Genomic DNA, 23,381 nt, shown 5'->3' on the forward strand with positions numbered 1-23,381 from the left:
TGTACCACAGTTTAGACCTAGTACAGGAAAGAGTTGAAAGATGACTGAGCTGATATCATTCTAATACACATTCAACAAGTATCTCAGCCTTATTTACCTCAGGATTATTGTGAAGGGAAAATGTGAAAACCTTATCTATGCCACTCAGATCCTTAGAGGAAGGGTAGGATAGGAATATGACAAATATATACATAAATTAGGTTCAAACCATCAGTAACACAACATACCCCTGGTGACTTGGCAAAGAGGCACCTTTTAACGTGGTGATTCTCTTTATTTAGCAAGGGGAGAGTAACTGGCCCTATCCACCCGCAGCACAATACCTCCAGTGACTGTTGCTGGTGTCTATCTTGTGTTTCTTTTTAGATTGTGAGGCCTTTGGGGACAGGGATCCATCTTCTTATCTACATAATTGATTCTCCAAGATGTGCCACTGGGGATGCGTGGGGATATGTGGCGGAACTCTCGCGAGTGTGGTGACATCCTTGTGAGAGTTCTTGACTTTGGGCAGGCAGTGGAGCCCGGGCGCAGAGGAGGCGGCTGGCTGGCGGGCAAAGCCCTGCTGGCATGATGAGGTGGCCGGAGGGCGAAGCTGCATCGGCCTGAGGAGGCAGCTGGCGGGACGAGGCGGTTGTAGGCTGTCTGAAGGTTGGGGGGAGAACAAACTAGGGCTGAAGGTGGGGAGATAACAAGCTGGGGCTGAAGGGGGAGAGAGTCAAGGGCAGTTATGGCGGCCAGAATGAATTAGCAAGCAGCAGGTGGGTGGGCTGGATGGCCACAGCTGCCAGGTGAGCGGATGGGGGGGGTACAAACTTGCAAGGGGGGGGCGGGCAAGCAAAATCTCTGGAGAGGAGACCAAGGGCTGAGTGCACTACCGCACAAATGCTCTGTGCAGGGGCAGCTAGTTTATTATTTCTCTGTGTAAACCTCCCTGTGCCATTTTTGAAAGGGCGGTATAGAAATCAAATGAATGAACAAATGAATGAACATAAGGTAGTTTAAGTATTTCAGTGCCAAGTTGCTTAAATATCTCTTAGGTAGAAATGTGTTTCAAGCTATTCCAAACCTGTTACTGATTTTAAGTATTTATAATTAAATCTGAGCATATCAGTTTAGGAAAAGAATATGGAAGACCATTTATAGAACAATGAAGCAATTTTTGACACACAGTTTTGGCAACTTCCTCTTGCCATAATCTTTAGACTAAAAGTTGTTTGAACTTGAAATATAAGTATGCTATTTTCATGCCACTTTTGTTCATGATGAATACAATGTAGCACTTCTTAATAGCATCACATAAAAGTTAATTGTGATAGTAAAACTATATGACAGCTTGGGAAATCTCAAGGCACACAGTTCGGTAATTTCTTTCCCCCCTTTTCTCTGAATTATTGCACGGACTAGATAGAGGGATTACGGAGTTAGGGATTGGACAAAGTCTTACCAATTATAAACACTGCTTTCCATTAAAAAAAACCATATAGCTAGTCCTCATCAAGATGGTAAAGAGTATCTGGGTTGTAGATTGCAGGTTAGGGGCTCTCATGAATGAATGCTCCCTTATATCAAAATACACCTAAAGAGAGAATACCTGCATATCAGGGAGATCATTAGGCTGTAACCCTTCTACAGCTGTACCTCATTATCCGTGTGGGTTCCATTCCCAGATATTGCCGTGGGTAACAAAACCTCAGATAATGAGTAATTGAGTCTATGGGATCGTGAGGGTTAGGTTCCCAGACCAAAACAACAACTCCAAAGCACCAAACACACACAAAAACAGGCCAAATAAAGTGTCCGACTGAACTCCATGGGATTTCACAAGTCCAAGGATGCCCCCCCACTCACCCCCGCCGGTCTCAAAGTCCCTAAAATTCTGCAAAAAAAACCCCATCATCTTTTTTGTTTTTGTTTTAACAAATGAGCCACAAAATGGCTCTCTTCCACAAAATGGTGGCCAGAAATGACCTCCGAGGTTATTTCTGGCCACCCCAACTCACGGGTACATGGAATTAATCTCTTTCCTGCCACCCTCCCCTACCCCATACATGCCAAGGTCAGGTGTTAATTACCTGACTGTAGATATGTGATGCTGCAGCTGTCAGGTCCGCATATAGGGAGGTCCACATGTACGCATCATTGAACAATCAATATGCAAGAAATATTTTTGCATGGATGCACAGGCATTTATCTGCACACACACCCCATCAGCTGAAAGGATACAGCCCAGAGTGAGGACTACGCCTCAGTATTTCATAGGCTGAGGCCTAGTTCTCACATCTCAGTGAGAACTAGGCCTCAGTGTTTCACAGCCAGCATAGCATTCTGTTCCGATGAAAAATAATTCTGAAAGACCAGCTCACCATTAGAACTTACAGCCCACATACAATCTTTGCCTCCTGAGTGACTAGAACATTTGAAGAAAGAAAATTCAAGTTACTCTAAAGCCTAAAACAGCCAAAGATTTAGTACTGTAAGCATTGCAGGATTTTACCTCAAGTGCTTTTGCAGGGTGCACCTCTCAAACAAAAACAGGGTTATCTGGAGGAAACTCTGAAAGACGACACTGGACAAGACTATTCCAGTAGAGAAAATAGAAGGGCAAGAGGTAGATATGGTAAAGAGTGTCATCAAGACGGATGGCGAATTTAATTTTTTGAAACAAGAACACACGCTGTTATTCTTAAATGAGTGCTCCACGCTAGATTAAAAATCACAAAATGGCTTCATTAAAAAGGAAAGACTGTGACAGTGAGAGGAAAAAAGGAAATGTAAAAAGGGATGAGGGAGAAAGGAAGTATATCTGAAGGTACTTATTGGAGTGTAAGGGCAACAATGCTATTTAAAATTATATCTAAATAAACATTCATGAACCATAAAGAACAATGCCAAATATCAACCACTGAAGACAGACCAGGACAACAAACAGGGCCCTGCTAATTAATATTTGTTTCGCTTCAGCAGTTACTGGATGAGACTGCAAACAAGCAAGGCTGTCTCACCCAATCACATCATCAATCCACTCATGCTGCACCACCTGAGGACTGGCTCTATCCCACAGATATTTATTCAATTACAACACATTTTCTGAAATTAGAGCACCTGTTATTCCCCACAGCCCAAAGGCAGGTATCAATTAATACTGAACAAACTGCTGTACTGCCAAGCCAATTCCAGTTCACAATTAAACTGTGATGAGATGACCTGCACACACACCCAAATACCAGAGGTCCCCAAGGAAATACACCCTTGTGAAAACAGAGTGTATCTAACACACTGGGCCTGTTGTCCTGGAATAACTACTTCTACATGTCAAACTCTAAGTTGGGGTGGAAATAGCGACTTACAACATGATAGCTCCTTTCAACTGCCTTCTGTTGAGATTCCGAGTGTTACCCACACTGCACTCCTGGGAAAGCAGAAGGCATGGTGGCATTCAACTCACCATGTGAATAGAGCCTTCAGATTACTGGTTCCCACATGGTTAGAGCTGCCACAAAGCCAGCAGCAGGAGAGAGAGAGCTGTTGAGCGGTAATGATCACACAGAAAATGGTTGTCAAGTTACCGTGCTTGTTTATACATTCAAACACTGTAGTAAGTCACAGGTTGAAGTGAGTAAACAACTCCAGGGAAAAAAGGAAGTACTTCTGATGCACCATTCTTTCACCCAAGATGTGCAATTTCGTGAATACAAACATAGAAGATAGTCTAATAACCTAGTCACTCCCACCCCCCTAGTCATCCAAGAAAGAGGAGAAAGGCAGCAGGCTTTTAAAAAATCCCAATATGAAAGATGGCTGGAGTGTAGCACTATGAATAAATTAAATGGGGGGGGGAATTCTGCTACTCCTCTGAATATTAAAATATTTAGATATTTTAAAGATTGATAGGCAATTTACAAAATATACATACATACACACAAAGATACAACAAATCTATGGGTACACATGCACATAACTTTTAAATGTATAACTACTGATCACCGCAAAGGCCCATTTTCAATTTCTGAATAAAGCAATGAGAGCTAAGTGTAATTACCAAAGAAGCGTCCACAAGTTTCTTGTCAGTTCTGAATTTGGCAAACCCAGGTTGAGGAAGTCCTAATATAACATTCCTCCCCTCCATTCCTACCACACTATAGGAGTAAACACTGATTTTAAAAATATATATCTCAAAATCATCCATTTTACTTGCCACAGACCAGCACTACAAACAGCTACAATCTGCCCACATGTCTCTTCTAAGTTCATTCTTGTCACTTTGCTTCTTTCTTCCTCCATCACCAACTTTGAAACAAAACAAAACAAAAAAACCAAAAACAAAGCAAAACCATTCCCCACACTGGCAATAGCTACTCAGAGGTACGCTGAAAGTTTCCCATGGTTTTAATGTGCTGGGAGGAGCATGAAGGAACTATGCAAGTATGCACCTTTGCCAAAAACAGTGGGCCCATTCAGATAAACATTAGCCCACCACCCCTTTTACCTGCGACAAGGCTCGAGCCCATCATCACACCCATGCTCGCCCCTACATCATTCTGATATGATGACACATTCTTGGTACATCCTTTAATCTCATGTGATCACCTCCTCACATGCAGTTAAAGGATGTGCCAAATGTGTCGGCACATCCTTGAATGTCTTGGGGCATGCACATTTATGATGGGGCTTGTTCCTAATCGCATGTAAAAGGGTTGGCAGGCTAACATTCATCTGAACGGGCCCTTTGTTGTCTTATTATCTACACAACAGTGAAAATGTAACTAAACTGGAGCTGAGTACAGAGAAGTTCAGGGAAAGTTCTACACTCTTACATGTATCTTTTGTGCCTACGTGCTATAAATTGCCATAACCCATTATTTCATTGGCTATCATCTTGCTTTTTTAAAAAATCATTTCCACAAGCATTGTAAAATAGGTTACACACAGGCCATTGAAGTTCAAGAGTTAGCTCTTCAAATCAACTTGCTGTGGTTTGAACTTTCACGAATCCACCTTTGTTTCCAAAGCTCAATTAAAAGTATAAATTCATTTTTTTCTTCACAACTGTGTATGGGAATGCTATACTCTCTCTCATCTACACACTCTTCCTCTGGCCTAAGGATCCCTGTTATTGCATCTGGGATCTAGTTCTCTAGTTTTAATTAATCCTTTGATCTCAAGTGAGCTCAAGTGGAGGAGGAGGGGTTGGGTCAAGACCAGTGTAATTATGAGGGGAAAGTTCAAGGAGGAAGCCTGTGTGATGAAATCTACAGCACATGGAATGGTAGTAGCACCTTTTCAAAAAGATGGAAATAAAAACACAATTGGGCATATTTCTTTCTTATTCACAACAGCGGGTAGGTTGCTTTAATTATCTCATTCTTACACCAACACCTAAATTTACATTTTATGAGCTGTTCTAAGATCTGCCCTGCTTAATAATCTGTATCTTCAAGAAAACACTTGAAAGCGTCTCTCACAATTAAACCCAGCCACAACCTTGTATAAATCAAACTTTTGCTACCATATCAAACCGTTACACTGGGGCTGCATAACATTGCCCACATCCTCATTACATGCTACACTAATTACTACCAGCAGATTCAGAATTTTCTGCACATTAGAGGCTTTTAGAGGAGCTATAAAAAATTTCAGGCACCATTAATTTAAATTTGTATTGAAATTTCCTTTTGACAGATGGCCAAAAATTACTTATTATTTAGAGCACCAGAGCTGCCTGTTTGCACATTAGAAGAGGAAAGGGAAAAATTAAAAGCAAGAAGGAAATTTATGTCACGTTCATTACCTGTTAAATGTTAAGGAGCATTATCTTGCATGAATACATTATTTCATACAAGCACACAGTCTCCAGCTGCTGGCAACAGGCACGTTCTGGCTGATAAAAACCATCTCAAGTCACACAGCAGACAATCATAAAAAGTCCCTCTTAACCAGGAGCCTCTTAAGAGAGGACAGATCAATAGAACAAGCAACTAACTGCTACTCTGGGCATCACAGCTAACGTTTAAGGAAATTAGCAAACTATTTCACCTTGCAAAGCTGGCAAGAAGCCCTAGATGCTGACACAATCCAACTTGCGACTTGATGACTATACAAGACAAACGCTTATTTACAGCAATCACTGTCTAATAAATCAGTATGAAAAGAGTCACAACTTGCATGCTGTCATTCCAGATGCCTACCTAATGACTTAGAAAATGTAACCCCAAATAATCACTGGTGAATTAGTCTCATCTAGTGAACAAATGACACACGACTGTCATTTAATCTCCACTGCCCTTTCCTCAGGTTTTTGATCAACACCAGCCACACACAAGATGTTTACAAATATTTATAGCTCACACAAGGTTGGTTCACATCCCATACTTAGGTCCATGATTAGATCTTAAACTATGGTCTAGCCAAAAATTCCTGGTATTCCCATACTTTTAAATTAAAAAGCAATAACCACAAATTTAAAAAAGAGAGTCACTAATGAGTTTCATATCTGTTGGAAATAGCCATAGTTATTTACACACAACTACCCCTCTACCAGGCTCACACAACATGTGATCGACTAAGTCAGATAAATCCCACCAACTCTGAAGTAATCTGCCCAATAGCTGCTTAATACTCCCCCCCCACACTACACACACCCCTAGTTTGCATTCCCAGGCAGGCAGCAAAAACAGGTTTATCAAGCCCCAGCAGAGCCACCAGACATGTGTGCAGGCTGCATTTGTTTAAAGCATCACAAGCCATTTAGGCCTGGCTGTATGCATAATACTTACATATACCTGGGGTAAAAACTAACATTAACAATGAAGAAATATTGCTAATTAGTTAAAAGTAGCTACAAAGTCATGCAAAATTCTAGACGAATGAGTGCTGTTTTCATTATGTCTTTCCCCCTCCCTTGTTGCCTGAGAGCACTGCTCCAAAATGTGTCAGAGTGCAGATGCAGCGGAAGAAAAAAACCCTCCTTCCTCCCCATGCACCTCTGCCACTGGAGAATTGCTGCTGCTGGGCTGATAGGTAATAGGCAGTGTATGCTTATTGGAGAGTGGGTGTGCAAGGTGATCTGGTGATGGGGAATGCTAAAGGAAGGATGGGGAGAGAAACCAGCAATTCTCCTCTAATTGAGTGAGGGCCTTTGGGAGATGAAAAACTCACGTCTTTGAGGTGGGCTTTGATGAGTTCCCAGAACTCTTCTCCAAGATTGAGCTTCTAGAAGTTTGCTGGCATCTCTAGTAATTTGATTCAGTGCTGATTTGTCCAATCTGCAGAAAGGCAATTCTGCTGCCCCCGCTGAACACACTGAAAGTTACCACAGATGGGAAACTGACAGTTCTTGTCAGTTTGCAGCTGTTAAGCACCCCTGAGGGCAACTGTGAAACTGACAGGAACAAGGTCAATTTTGCTCTTTTGCAACACGACAAAGCTGTAAGCAGTACCCTGCAGAAGAATGGAATATGGCTCAGGCTGCAGACCATCCCCATTTCAAGAATAAGATAAGGATGGTTTTCAGCAGGAAGCCATTTCTAATCAACCTTCTGAGGTTCATGTTAGATGTGCATGTTCGTATCTAAATAAGGCATTTCCTATTGGATCAGGGCAAATTCCAAAGACAGTGATGCATGTCTGGGTAGCATATCTCACAATGTGTGCAACACTGAACTCTTTTTATGGTGTCCTCTCTGCAGCTGATCCCCTAGTTTGGAACTGTTGCTCTCCAGATTCAAAAAGGCCTGAGGCCTTGTATTCAAAAAGGCCTTGTTTTCAAAACAATACAAGATTTTTTTATTGAATGAACAGATCACATTTTTAGTGTTGAGTCAATGAGGCTTTGGAGACAGAAGAAGGAGAATCAGTCCTCAGTCTTTTTCACTGTTAGGTCCCTAAGTGCAAACAGTCTCTATTTTGCTATATATAGGAAGAATGCAGCAATAGTTTCTAGGCAAGACTACCATTTTTACCAGCTTAAAATGGCTTGCTGCCTGCACCTTTCTTGGAAGACATAGGCCTAACAATTTTGATACATGTCTTAGTTATCTCCAGAATGGATTGCTTCAATACACCCTATGTGGAGGTGACCTATAATGAGTGTTCCAAAACTTCAGCTAGCCTAGAATTCAGCAACAATATTATGATATGGAAGCATTTCTGGAGCAGACCCAGGACCCACTGCTTTTCAGCAGGTTCCGGGCACATTCCAGAAACACCTGAGAGGCGGATGCACTGTGGCCTGGGCTTCTCCTGATATTTCTGGGGCCCCTTGCTATGTTGGAGGCAGCACTATCTATGCACCTTGTATGCTAGAGCAAAATCCACTCCAGAATTGGAGAAGAGTAGAACAGATTCATTTGATATTTCATCAGTACTTCCTGGAGTAGAATCACTAGGTTCTGCACGCCCTTATGCCATGGGAGATCCAGTTGACTGTCTCACTGGTAACTTTTAGGAAATTAATTAAAACCTTTTTGTACTGAAAGGTTTTTAATTTACTTGCTGGTTCAAGTTATTTTATTGTGCTGTGGTTATACTGTTGATTTTAATTTGGTTTTTCTTGTGTTTACTGACTGAATTGATTTAGTATTTTGTCATTTTACCTGCTGCTAGAACCTTTTTGTCTCATTGGCACACACACACAGTTCTCATCTACTTGACGAATTCCAATACTGAATTGTGCACACATCCAATACCAGCACATAGAATAAATCATACCCAGAAGTTTGGAGGATGCTACTAGAAAGACATTTGTCTTAGCTCCTGCTGATGATAGATTGGTGCTCCCACTTAGGAAGCTTTTCAGGGCCAGAGATCTGAAAAGCCATGCTTCCATACAGCTAATTTGTGTTAAAAATACCAAAAGCCTCTAGGTTCTATCACTAAACTCCAATGAAAATATTCATTGCTAGGCTTGAATTGTGGGAGTCATTCCAGACAACAATTTAACAGATGGGAGACAAGCACACAGAATGTGGGCTCTTGTCACTTCAGTCTTATAGAGCTGTAAATTGGGATGAAGGGCTTCATAGGAATTAGACCATAAGGAAGCAGGGGAAATCCAGTGAGTGTTAGTTTCCCCGGAATCTAAAGTTTCTCTAAAAGGGGCTGCATGTAGCAGTTCTTATCTTGGTATCTCATTTCCTGATGAGTTTCTGATAACATCAGGCTGCAATTTTCTGAAATCAGACAACCAGTTAGCATGAATAAATGGTGACTGATACAGCTGTGGTTGTAGTATCTTTGAAGGCACTATATGTAGTACTTTTGAAGCAGTCTACTGAAGACTCCGCTAACCAATAAGAATGTCATCATCGAGCTACCATTTCCTGTGCTTTCGTTCAATTGTAATGAAATGTACTGCCGTTCCTTAAGTTATTTCTTCCACCTGTGAAATGCAGTCTTACCTTTATGGAGTCTCTGTCTTCATGCAGAATAGCAATAGCAGCAAGAGCGGGGCGGGGGAGGGGGGAGAGAGAGAAACAGTTTACTTAAAAGTATAAATTTCATATATTTCCTAAAGTTATTTAATAAATAATTAAATACATTGCACAGAACTTAACGTTTTCGTAGAGTTAATATATACAACTGATTTTATAAATTTGAAATCTATCATTTGAATACATCTTTTGACTGACTAAAATGTAATAGTAAATACTCTACAAGTAATCTACAAGTCAAGATAGAGCTAAACATTTTTCAGACTGACAAGATAGGAACAAAGTCCACTGTTTTTATTCCCTTGTTATCCCGTAGCACTATGGTCCACTGCAGTCTTCTACGGTGTAAAAGAGCACCCATTTAACAATGCTATCCATACAACTTCAGAAAACAAGGGCATCTATGGATTACTTACCTACACAGTAGCACTCTTCTTATGTTTGCTTACACACACACACACACACACCCCAAGAAGCAGGTCTGGGATAATGTACTTCCTGCAGCATCCTCACAACTCTCACCCCAGAAGTCTAGTCATTGAGTAGAACATCAGCATGATGGGGTGGGTGGGATGCCACATGCATAAGCTCTGCACATTAGTGGGGATTCCAATCACACAGGCACCTTTTTAATGTGGTGATTCTCTTTATTTAGCAGAGGGAGAGTAACTGGCCCTATCTACCCCCAGCACAGTACCTCCAATGACTGTTGCTGGTGTCTATTTTATGTTTCCTTTTAGATTATTAGCTCTTTGGGGACAGGGATCCATCTTGTTTATTTATTTGTTATTTCTCTTTGTAAACCATTTTGAAAACGTTTGTTGAAAAGCTGTATATAAATATGTGTTGTTGTACATTACAAAGTTACATGTGTAACACAGACAGGTCCCTACCCCAAAGAGCTTACAATGTAAGAGAGATGGTGAGGAGAACAACAGAGGGAAGGAAAGAGGGAGAAAGGAAAACAAGCAAGAAAGTGCTCCCAACTTTGTTACAGCTGAGAATGAAGATTTAAGGTATAAGCCAAAGGTGATGTGGAAAAGGAGGTTGACAAATTACTCAAAGTGATCCTATTGAAATTAAAAGGTCAGGTTAAGAAATTATGAATTTGTCCTAATTCCAATGACACTGCTCTGCATAATTTTCCACAATATGTCAGCAGGAGAGTTTTGCAGAAGGATTTGAAGGAAACAATATGGTACCATGTACATTTTTAGGAAGATAATTCAACACGAGGCAGCAAGGGCAAGTGGACAGAGCTGTTAAAGAGATGGTCAGCCAAAGGTGGCCTATGAGTTTGAAAATCTTCTCCTCTGAAAACGCGCCAAATCTCTCACTACCCGTCCAACCCTCTCGTGAAGGGCCAGGCTGTATATCCAAACATCCATCCCTCAGGCAGTGAAACTTCTCTTACCTCTTTGGTGATCGTTATCATGATGTTTCTTTTCATCTTTAATAGGAAGATGGGACTGTCCCCCAAGGGCGCTTGACAAGGCTAAAAGGCCAGCGCTGCTGCCTATGGGTGGGATGGCGGGTGGCTGCAGTCCTGAAGGATGTGGAGTGAGAGGCACTGGGAGACCATGTCCATGTGATAAATGCTGGGCCTGGAGTTGCTGCTGCTGTGAAAAATTAAACACAGATATTGAATTTGTTCTGAGGAAGGGAGCTTTAAGCACAGTTAACTCTGAGCTGGATTGCACCTGGGTGTTTTCAAGGGCTGTCAACCAATCAATTGCCTTGCTTTTTACAAATTAATCCACCAGTTAAAAATGGTACAGTGCTTCAGTATAGGCGAGGACATCTGATGAATGTAACGGTTTCTCTTGACTGAAGTACACAATCTTTTATTGTTTGGAAAACATCTTAACACATATCGCCTGAATCCAGAGCTCCGTTTGGGGCCAAAAGGAGGGGTGGGGGAGAAGGTGGCACATTACAGGCTTTATTAAACAATTTTTCAACTGCAACACTGATAAGAACAAAAACTGACATCTCAAGTGCTGCCCTTACAACATTATTCTTCCAGGAGCAGTTACACAGATACACATGTCTAATCAAAACACACGAGTTAACTATAAAAGCAGTAATAAAGTTTTTTTTAAAGAGAAAGCTGAAAATTGAGAAAATTAGCGTTAAACAGTTCTCCCAGAGCTGCCACACAGCATGCAGTGAGAGTTAATTTGAAAGAGGAAACCTGAATTAACAATCCAGAAAAGGAAACTAGTTGCAGCCACCGTTTTAAGTCCTTTAAGTGTCCTCAGCGGTACTTGAGCAAATTACTAAAGAAAATCTAATGTAGCAAGGCTTGGGTCCTCCTGTAGGCTTGCTCAATAATGCTGAAATAATTGGGCACTCTGTGCACGTTTAGTGATGCTCCAATGAAAAGCTAGAGGCCTGCCCTTGTACTCTTCTCTAGCTGCTGACTCTGTGTTGTGACAGGTTTATTTGAGTGGGACTGTGATGCATGCACCAGTAACTGCGCTGACAAGAGTTTAAAGTCATTTTTACCAGTACACTGGCAATACATAGAGAAAGCCCTTGAGAGGTTAGAATTGGAGTGCTTGACCTCAGCCAAGGCTGCATCAAGCTCTCTACTATACTAACCATTGTGGGGGAGATGGCTTGTTGATGCTGTTGAATGAGAGGGGGAGGAAAGAACGAAGGTGGCAGGGGGAGGTGGTGGAGAGGGAGGAAATATGTCATGCTCAATCTGTCCCAACAGGCAAATGTTTCACTTCATACTTGCACCAACAAAAGCCCACTTTCCCCCTTCATATAATTCACAGAGTGGCTTTGAAATCTGTTTTCACTTCCACAAACTAGAACAATCTTCTTTGAACAAACATAGTAAAGTCTTTGCTTTACTGCTTCCTTCCACTTCATGCCTTTAGAAATGTCCCTTTTTAAAAGGGACAGAAGCAAACACTGGCATTTTCATGTATCAGAAACACCCTCCTTAAAATCCCTAGCCTTTCCCATACTATCTAGAAGGCAATGCTACACTGTTCATAAATCTTACCTTTTAATCAAATTCATTACTTTAAAAAAGGTACATATAATTAGTTCTTCCTTTCTCCCTGGATTAAAGCCAGATGCAAATGTGTGGAGTTTTTTATTTACAATTTTATAATCCACAGAAAGCAATTCTAAAGTTTTGGAAAGATTAGCCAACATTTGGCTTCTGTTAAAACTAAAATTAATCTTTTAGCCACAGCAGGTGTGTGAGGCCAAAATTTCAAAGTTAGCCAATATCTGGCTTCTGTTCAGACTAAAATTAATCTTGAAGCCACAGCAGATTTACAAGGCCAAAAAGCAAAAAAAGAAAAAGAAAAAGAAAAAGGGGGGGGGGGACACCCCAGTGTTTATTGCTCTCTAGCAACTTTCAATCCTTGAAATAAAAATTGTGATATAGCAAATTCAGCCCCTTCACATCATCAGCTATGCAGGGCAAGTGTGGAAGTGCTTTTCTGAAGTGCATTGTCTGCTCATAGTGCCCCATCACCATAGCCAAATGGGATCAAAGTGCATGGAGGGTTCTTGGGTTGCCAATGGAGGCACAACAACTATTAGGGGAGGGTTAAGATTCTCCTCACAGGCACTCACCTCCAGCCCCAACCCAGATTTTGTGCATGTCTTGCAGGGGCTAAGAGGACCTCCCCACTACTCCCACAATTCAGTCAATATGCTTCTACAGCTGTACTGAGGGCGAGGGATAGGGGGCAGGCCAGCTTCATATTATTTGCATGAGTATTTTGATTCCCTCTTTTAAGAGCATGTTAAGAGTTAAGAGCATGTCAGGACAAATATCAGTTCTCACCAGAATGATAATTTTCCCCCTCGTTTATTAATACTTTCTTGGATGATCTAAGAACTGCAGCTCCCATAGTGCCTAGATACTTCTAACACATCATACATGCATGGAAGAGACAGAGGTCTCCTGGTAGTCTGAACTATCCCCTGCCAGCCTGCTGTAGGTAATGCAAAGTGATGGGAGCTGGAGGGAAGGCTTATGTCAAGATCAGGAGGGGTGTAGGCAATACATGGAACTCCAGCATACTTCTGACAGAGCTGAGAAGTCTCATTCAAACTGAACGAAACTGATTAATTTAGGATCAGATGTGAAATGGAAGAGGCATCTGCCCCTCACTGGCAGTCTCTGGCTGAAATCTGGACTACCCAAAAGGGCATGTAATGGTTAGTTACACACCACTTTGCAGCCTTCCCCACTAAGGATGCACCCAGTGAGGAGGGTGGATTCTTATCTTCCCTTCAAAGCACACTGGAACTGGTAGAAATAAGTACCTGAAGATCACACAGCCCTCAGGGATATACTTCCATATGTCATAGAGTGCTTTTGGGAAGGAGCACTGAGTGAATTGACTGTTACACATCACTCCTTCCCCCTTGAAGTGCTCTGTGACACACAGAAGTATGCCCTTGAGGGTTGCACAACTTTCAGGGACATGTTTATACTAGTTACAGGGTGCTCTGAAGGGAAGGTAGGGACCACAGAATTTGCCCTCCCACCGTGGGCTTGGTGCAGACTGTCATTAATCCCAAGTCTGACACAGAAGAGTCCCAGAATAAAGAGGTTGCCATGACCCCTGAGCTGGACACCATGGGCTCTCGAGATGGTGGTTGTGTTGCTTGAATTGTGACCACAAGGACTGACAGGATGAGGCAAGCTTTGAGGGGCCCTCATCCCCACCGATAGAAATGCCAGCACCTGCTGACCTCCTCAACACATCCTTGCCCTCTGAGTCAGAGAATGAACCTGAAGCACCCCAATCCCCACCAGCAGCCACCCAACTATGCCGCAGCTAACGCTTCAGAAATATGGTACAGCCCCTTTAAGACATTCCAGGCTTGGGTGGGACTGCAGTGCTAGCTCTGTATTTAAGGCCTCAGTTTGCCTCCACCATTTGCTGAAGCAACTGTGTTGTGGACAGGTGCTACCTTGATCCTGCCTCTGCATCCTGTTCTTGGTCTCTCTGGCTTCTGACCCTTTGCTTGCTTTTGGACTTCAATCCTGCCTGCTTCTAATGGACTTATCTTTGGCTTCTGACACATTCCCTGTTTTGACTCTGACTTGCCTGCTCCTACCGGACAGATCTTTGGCTCCTGACCTTCAGCTTGTTTGACTTTGCATTGCTTGTTTCCATAAGAGTGCTTCCTGCCACACCTGACCCACCCAGGAACGACACAACTTTAGTGGGAAAGGCTGCCTAAGTCGGCACACATCTATCTGTTACACACCCCCTTTGGTACTCCAGATCTCAGCCACTTTTAAAAATGTAATATTGACTTGAATCCTACCCTACTTCCAATACTCTGGTGATTCATACAAATTATGCAAATGTCATCAAGCCAGAGGTTTTCAGTCACAGGGTACAGTATCACAAATTGGGCAGAGCTCTGTATGTACCACTTCTATGTGTTATGCCAACATCCTCCACTTACAGATATAAAAATAGTCTCTAGTTGATCAGTGGATGAGAAGCTCTTGGGCTCTGAGCAGGGGCGTATCTAGGGTGGGGCAGGCAAGGCACGTGCCCCGGGTGCCACTTGAAGGGGGGCGCCATTTTTTTTAAATTAAAAAAAAATTAAAAATGGCCACTGAAAACAAAATGGCCACCGTGCATGCTCAAATGGCCTCTGTGAGGCCCTATGCCATGTCAGGCCTTGCAGAGGCCATTTGAGCATGTGCGACAGCCATTTTGTTTTCAGCACCCTTTAAAAAAACTTTTTTAAAATGGCCACTGCACATGCTCAAATAGTCCCTGTGAGACCCTAGAGGCCAGTGGGGGGAGGGGGAACCTTTGCAGATCCCCCCCACAGCCTTTAGGAAGCCCCCCAAAGGGGCTACAGGTAAAAAAAATTAAAAAAAATTTAATATAATATAATTCACTGAACACATATTCAGATTGGCACTATGTACAAAGAATCAGGGCTTGTGAATACTGAGCTGAAGCTTATGAGCTAGGATGTTATTCATTTGCTCTTATTTTGCTTCTTGTAATAAGTGAGTTAATGTGATGTCTTAATAATATTGCTATTAATGGTGAGTTTATCTTTGAATCAGTGTGAAATCCTTAGTATTAATGCCCACCGGGAGTTCCTTGCCCTCTTTCTCTCATTTTAACTGTCTTTTTGAAATACTAGAATATATTCCAAGCAGTGAAACAGTTTACTCTGCATATCCTTTAATTATTTTCAGAGTATCTGGGAAAAGTCAAATTCTCCATTTATTTTTAAAACTTATGTAATAGTGATGCTACAATGCATAGTAGAGAATTAGACAGGCACTTCTGTTTAGTTTTCCAAATACACCTCCACATAGTATTTAGGTATTTCATGAGCCCCAGCATACTGAAATTTGTAGTTTCCCAGCATTTTTTGGTCTGGCTACGTCCACTGCTAAATAGTTTTTGAAAGATTAAAAGATTAACGAGCTTGACTTGTATTTTTCAGCTGATATTATGGTAAAGTTATGTGAAAGATGGGTGTCATATGTTTGGACAGGGGGCACAATTTCAGTGCTTGCCCTAGGCGCTATTTTCCCTAGATACCCCTCTGGCTCTGAGGAAATCACACCAGCAAAGAACATCAGTGTATAATTTCTAAAAAGCATTATCCTAAGTCCTATTCATACATAACGTTAAACTCGCATACCATCTGTGTGAAGTATATGCATATAAACATGTATATACACATGTAAACAGTTATTCACACATTATATAAACACATGCAATAGTACACCTCCTATCTGTACCCTGCATCTGAAGGGGTTTGTAATTAGTCACTAACAAAATTGGTTGGCGAGGACTAGATGGGCTTTTCAGTTGTTGCCCCATGACTTTGGAACGCCCCCCCCCCCCCAGAGGAGCTTCACCATGCTCCCTCCCATAAGAACAGCCATGCTGGATCAGGCCCAAAGCCCATATAGTCCAGCATCCTGTCTCACCAGATGCCGCTGGAAGCCTACAGGCAGGAGTTGAGAACATGCCCTCTCTCCTGCTGTTACTCCCCTGCAACTGTTACTCAGAAGAATCCTGCCTTTGAGGCTGGAAGTGGCCTATAGCCCTCCAACTAATAGCCGTTGACAGACCTCTCATCCATGAAGTTATCCAAACCCTTCTTAAAGCCATCCAGGTTGTTGGCTGTCACCACATCTTGGGGCAGAGAATTCCACAAGTTGATTATGCGTTGTGTGAAAAAGTACTTCCGTTTGTTGGTCCTAGATTTCCTGGCAATCAATTTCATGGGATGACCCCTGGTTCTAGTGTTATGGGAGAGGGAGAAGAATTTCTTTCTATCCACTTACTCCACACCATGCATAATTTTATAGACCTCTATCATGTCTCCTCACAGTCATCTTTTTTCTAAACTAAATAACCCCAGGTGTTGTAGCCTTGCCTCATAAGCAAGGTGCTCTCTAGGCCCCTGATCATCTCGGTTGCCGTCTTCTGCACCTTTTCCAGTTCTACAATGTCCTTTTTTAGATATGGTGATCAGAATTATATTCAGTATTCCAGGGGTGGCCGCACCATAGTTTTGTATAAGGGCATTATAAAATTATCAGTTTCATTTTCAACACCCTTCCTAATGATACCTAGCATGGAATTGGCCTTTTTCACAGCTGCCACACATTGAGTCGACACTTTCAATGAGCTTTCCACCATGACCCCAAGATCAGGCTCCTGGTCAGTCACTGACAGCTCAGATCCCATCAACGTATACTTGATTTTGGGGGTTTTGTCCCAATGTGCCAACATTTAACCGCATTTGCCATTTTGTCACCCACTCACACAGTTTGGAGAGATCCTTTTGGAGCTCCTCACAATCCGTTTTGGATTTCACTACCCGCAAGAGTTTGGTATCATCTGCAAATTTGGCCACCTCGCTGTTTAACCCTACTTCTAGATCATTTATTAGTAAATTAAAAATCACCGGTCCCAGTACAGATTCCTGGGTGACCCCACTTCTTACTTCCCTCCATTGTGAAAACTCTCCATTTATCCCTACCCTCTGTTTCCTTTCCTTTAACCAGTTAGCAATCTGCACATGTACTTGTCCCCTTATCCCATGACTGCTAACTTTTCCCAAGAGTCTTTCATGAGGAACTTTGTCAAAAGCTTTTTGAAAGTCCAGATAAATTATGCCAACTGGATCACCTTTACCTACACACTTGCTGACACTCTCAAAGAACTCCAAAAGTTTTGTGAGGCAAGATTTACCTTTGCAGAAGCCATGCTGGTTCTTTCCCGGCAGGGCCTGTTCTATGTACTTTACAATTTTATCCTTAAGGATGCTTTCCATCAATTTGACGGGAACAGACATAAAGCTAACCGGCCTGTAATTTCCCAGATCACCCCTGGATCCCTTTTTGAAAATTGGTTTACATTTGCTGCTTTCCAGTCCTCTGGTTCAGAGCCTGATTGCTGGGATAAGGTATATATTTTTGCAAGGAGGCTGGTAATTTCACAGTTAAGTTCTTTGAGGACTCTTGGATGGATGCCTTCCGGCCCTGACAATTTGTTAGTTTTCAGATTTTCCAGACAGTTTAGAACATCATCTTTTGGCACTTCTATCTGACTGAGTAATTAAGCCTCCATCTCCGAAAAGCCTGGTTCAGGAACAGGTATATGCTCAGTATCCTCAGTCTTCTTCCCTTTAATGGCTTCCTTGATGTTACCTGTTAGCCATGCTGCCATCCTCCTTTTGAGTATACAATCTAACTGGGCTTCTAGTATTGTGGTTTTGAGTAAACTCCATGCATTCTGGAGCCAAGTGACTCTCCTGATTTTCCCTTTCAGCTTTCTTTTCACCATACTCCTCATTTTGGAGAAATCTCCTCTTCTGAAATTCAAAGTGTCTGTGTTAGGCTCCCTCAGAGCTTTTCAATAACAATTCAAGACACATCTTTTTAGAGATGCTTGTTAATGTTTTATCAGCTGCTTATATCTGGTAGGGTTTTTTTAGCTTTTTAGTTCTTAGTTTTTAACCACTAATTTTTTAATTTGAAACTTTTGAAAAAAAAATATGAATGTGGTTTTAGCTTGGTCTTTTAACTTGTTTAATTTTTATTAATTTTTAACTTCATACAATATCTATTAATGTTTTGAGCTGCTCCGAGCAGTCGTGTACTGGAGGAGCAGGATATAAATGCTTTTTTTAAATAATAATAATAATAATAATAATAATAATAATAATAATAATAATAATAATAATAATAATTATTATTATTATTATTATTATTATTATTATTATTATTATTATTATTATTATTATGGGATAGCAGAATAGAAGAAAAATACCAGGGGATAGCAGAATAGAAGAAAAAGAAGTAGAAAAAATCACAAAATACAAAGATCTACAAATTGAAATTGAAAGGCTGTGGCAGAAAAAGACCGAAATAATCCCAGTGGTAATTGGTGCCCTGGGTGCAGTTCCAAAAGACCTTGAAGAGCACCTCAACACCAAAGGGGCCACAGAAATCACCATCAGCCAATTACAAAAAGCAGCTTTACTGGGAACAGCCTATATTTTGCGACGATATCTATAATAACCAACAGTATTGATGATAAAATTCAGCCATCCCAGGTCCTTGGGAAGGACTCGATGTCTGGATAAAACAAACCAGTCAATAACACCTGTCTGACTGTGTTAATAATAATAATAATAATAATAATAATAATAATTATTATTATTATTATTATTATTATTATTATTATTATTATTATTATTGTCCCACTAGTGGACTACTGTCCCACACTGCAACTTTACTGGGAACAGCCTATATTTTGCGACGATATCTATAATAACAGCAACAACATTGATAATAAACTTCAGCCATCCCAGGTCCCTGGGAAGGACTCGGTGTCTGGATAAAACAAACCAGTCATTCACATGTGTGCACACTTCTGTACACACAAACAACAATGTCTGGACATGGCTTTAGAAGGCAGGTGAAAATTTTGAGTAAGTCATTTGTACATAGCAATAGCAATAGCACTTACATTTATATACCGCTCTATAGCTGGAAGCTCTCTAAGCGGTTTACAATGATTTAGCATATTGCCCCCAACATTCTGGGTACTCATTTTACCGACCTCGGAAGGATGGAAGGCTGAGTCAACCTTGAGCCCCTGGTCAGGATCGAACTTGTAACCTTCTGGTTACAGGGCGGCAGTTTTACCACTGCGCCACCAGGGGCTCATGTTAATTTTCTGAGAGAAAATATCTTAATAGGGATACTCCAGCTCTCTTTAAGTAAGAAGGCATATGCATATAAAATATGGCATGGCTTTTTATAATCTTTAGAAGTAGGAGCCCAATTCTACCCTGAACACAGCTTTAAAGTATTTTAGAAGAGTATGGCCCACTAATTCCTCACATTTGATGTGGCTCATGTTTTTTTGGTAGCCATACCAGAGTATGAAATATAAATAAAATTTATAAAATATAAATAGATCTATAACACATAAAAAGATTTTGCTGTAATATAAACCAGGACAAAAAAATGGGCAGGTGTTTGTCTGCGGGGGTGGGGGGCATATTAAGAAAAACCCAGAACCTTAAAAAAGATTTCATTGCCATTTCTTAATAGCAAGATCTGAGATATTGATGGCAAGTTTAAATCCCCTCCCTACATATCTAAAAAGGATCAAATTAAAAGCACAATGTGCTTATAAACCATGGTCAAATTAGCTTCTAATGGTCTCTTGTTAGAGTCAGCACATTCAGAAGCCTATTTTCCTGGAAAGGATTCAGGTTTCTACTGGATATATTCCAAGCAGTGCCATGCCAGAGTAATCTAGTGCTTTTCCCCTTATAGACCCTGAAAGCTCAATGCCATTATCTAAACAGGCCTAACATCCTCCTCCAACCTAAAGACATTTCTAATGTTAACTGACAAATTAATCTCTCAAAGACCTCACTTTATATCTCAACCCACATGAATGCTGCATGTTCATCCTTTCCACACTACCCGGAAAATAGAGGTATGATTCAATTAAAATATTCTCATTAGTATTACTATTCAAGTCACACTGCATACAAAAACAACTAGCAAGTGAGGAAATAGAATGTTGAGGAGGAAGAGAAATGAGGCATCTAGAAAGTTATATGCGAAGAAAACCAGAAAGGAAAAAATAAACTCTGTATTATTAAACAGAGATCCAGAAATCTATGCTTAGCTTACTAGCCAGTCATTATTTGTGGTCACCATCAGTCTCCCTCAGATCGTTTTCTGGGATACAGGAAGAGGTCTTAGGAAAGAAGCATGTCTTCTGTAATTTGCACTCTGATACAGAGATGCAAGAAACAGTGGGAGCCCTCTCCTACTGCTCAGAAAGTATTCCTGCTGTTTTTCACCTTCTCAAAAATGGCAGTAGAAATGAGAGCTCTGGTGAGGAGTAAGGGTGTCCTTCTTGTCAGAGGCCTGAGGGCACTCGCCACTGGCAAATTGATTTGTAGCTGGCTGGTATTAAATATTTTACAAATACCAACATAGGAACATAGGAAACTGCCATATACTGAGTCAGACCATTGGTCTATCTAGCTCAGTATTGTCTTCACAGACTGGCAACAGCTGTATGCTTTGGTAGTTTGTTGGTTCAATAAAAAAATCTTGTCCTATTAAAAATAAAATAAAATCTTGTCCTATCTTGGAGAAGCCAGGAGGGAACTTGAAACCTTCTGCTCTTCCCAGAGCGGCTTCCATCCCCTGAGGGGAATATCTTGCAGTGCTCACACATCAAATCTCCCATTCATATGCAACCAGGGCAGACCCTGCTTAGCTATGGGGACAAGTAATGCTTGCTACCACAAGACCAGCTCTCCTCTCCTCTAAGAAGAGGAGAACCAAACAAGCCCTTCCATGCAAATTAGTGAAAGATACTCTTGTGCCAGGAGGATAGAAGGATGTGCACATTCACAGTATGCACACGTCTTTATTGCATGCGCTATGGCCGACAAATTTAGTACCGTGCGAACTGGCCCTTTATGGGTGCACTGACTGGGTAGGGAAATTGATTTCTGGGCCACACGTTCCCAGGCACAGCAACATAACATACCTATGTTCCTTCCCATGTAGTGGTTATGAGGACCAGCTAAGCAATATATTTCCCCACAACGCTTTTGTTTCCCTTTGCTCCTCCCTCTTGAACCTTAAACCAAACCAGAGACCAAATAATCCTCTGTTCAGAGTTTTTGTTGTTATTGTTTTTTTTTTGGTGCTTGCCTTTCATGAATGGTTTTTTGTTTTTGTTTTTTTAATGGTACACAGTCCACACCCTTTCCCTGCTATTTTTCAAAAATCCAGTCAGGCTTTATTTGCCTTAGGAAGGCTTACAGGGGCAAAGAACGAAAGACCATGCTAAAGGCAAACACCTCTTTGGGCTACCTTCTCAGTGTTCCCCACAATATGGCAGGATCTTCGGCAATATGACTGAGAACTAGCATGCTTCAAAACAAGCTACTGATTTCGTGCAGGAAATAGTTGGAATGCTCTTTCACTTCACAGTCGCTACCTTAAAGTTGACAAAATTGAAGCGAAGGAAAATAGAATTTTTAAAAAAAACACCACCACCCTTTCAACAAATACTATGATCCAACAACAATTATTTAGGCAGTATTCCAAGTAACACCGTCAAAATCTAATTTAAATGATCCAAAAAGAATCATATACAGTAGTATCAAACTGCAAATAATCAGAGCCAAGCTATCTTGCATGGCCCATGCAGAAATAAATCCTGTGATTAAATAATGTATAGCATATCTCAGTGTATCCTGTAACATGCAAACAAAGACAACATGAAACAGACACACCATTAAGCCAACCCCCTCTTCTGCCTTCCTACCATAACAATCTGTGTACAGTATACAGCAGGTGGCCAATTTGTTTTACAGCCTTTAAGCTCCAAGCATAGCTTAATATAGGCAGAGCCTTTGATCAAAACAATAAAAAACCAGAAAAATAAGTGATTGCTGCACAGAGGTCACAGTCTATTACTAATTTATACAGCACTCTCCCTGGCTCTCAGAGGCTGGCAGCTCTGAACACGTACACATTTGGTGGGAATGACTTTACTAAACAAACTGAAATTGTTACCATCCATAATTTACAGAGAAAATGCTCCCGTCCCCTCCCTGCACATTAAATCAAAATGTTCAGAATCAACGGGGACAGCCAAGTCCTCTCCCCTAGCAAAGATTCAGAAGCAGCCACTCTCAGCTGGCATAAATCAAAGTACGTCAACTGAAATCAGTGGAGCTGCGCCAAGTTATGCCAGTCAAAAGCTTGGCCCTTATTCCTTAACCTTTGTTTCAGATCAAAAGGCCCAAAGAGTAAACTCATTTGAAAGGCAAAAGGCAGCCTCTTTGCACATAGAGACAGAAATTCTTCCCTGTGTTAAGCACCAGTGCAAAAATGCATTAGCATTTAACAGCATGAGCCACAGACCAGTGGTGCCCTGGAGGTAACAGCATGCACTGATGCTAAGTTTTTATTAGAACTTGTATGCACTTATCTGTACCACATTTTATTTATTATTTATTGTTAAATTTGTATACCGCCTTTCATTAAAACAATCCCAAGGTGGTTCACACAGAAAAATTAAAACAAGACTATAAAAATTACACAATTAAAATATTAAGCTAGAATATAAAAACACAGAACTGATTAAAATGATTTAAAATACAAGCACAATATAACCATAAAAAATACAAACCAGCAGCAGCAGCAATCATATTAAAAGCCTGGGTAAAACGCCAAGATTTCACACACTTTCTAAAAACTGTGATGGAAACAGAGGAGTGAATTGCCACAGGGAGAACAATTCCAGAGCCTGGGGGCAGCAACAGAGAAGGCCCTGTCCCATGTGCACAACAGCCAAGCCTCCCTTATTGTCAGCATCCAGAGCAGAGCCCCCTCATATGACCTTTTCAAGC

General features: G+C 41.2%; 1 protein-coding gene across 12 annotated transcripts in view; it reads right to left on the reverse strand.

Moving 5' to 3' along the window:
* TLE4 (TLE family member 4, transcriptional corepressor) overlaps nucleotides 1–23,381 on the reverse strand; it is a 178,103-nt gene that overhangs the window by 67,847 nt on the left and 86,875 nt on the right. For 7 of the 12 annotated variants that reach the window (XM_053296550.1, XM_053296553.1, XM_053296546.1 and 4 more), the window contains 2 exons: nucleotides 10,843–11,047; nucleotides 9,396–9,412 (listed from right to left, as the gene is read on the reverse strand). In XM_053296550.1, the coding sequence (XP_053152525.1) occupies nucleotides 9,396–9,412; nucleotides 10,843–11,047 (222 nt within the window). The remainder of the gene's footprint in view (nucleotides 1–9,395; nucleotides 9,413–10,842; nucleotides 11,048–23,381) is intronic. The other 5 variants (XM_053296556.1, XM_053296554.1, XM_053296549.1 and 2 more) reach the window with 1 other exon arrangement.

The sequence above is a fragment of the Hemicordylus capensis genome, chromosome 2, assembly GCF_027244095.1.
Source record: "Hemicordylus capensis ecotype Gifberg chromosome 2, rHemCap1.1.pri, whole genome shotgun sequence".
In the NCBI taxonomy this organism is placed as follows: Eukaryota; Metazoa; Chordata; class Lepidosauria; order Squamata; family Cordylidae; genus Hemicordylus; species Hemicordylus capensis.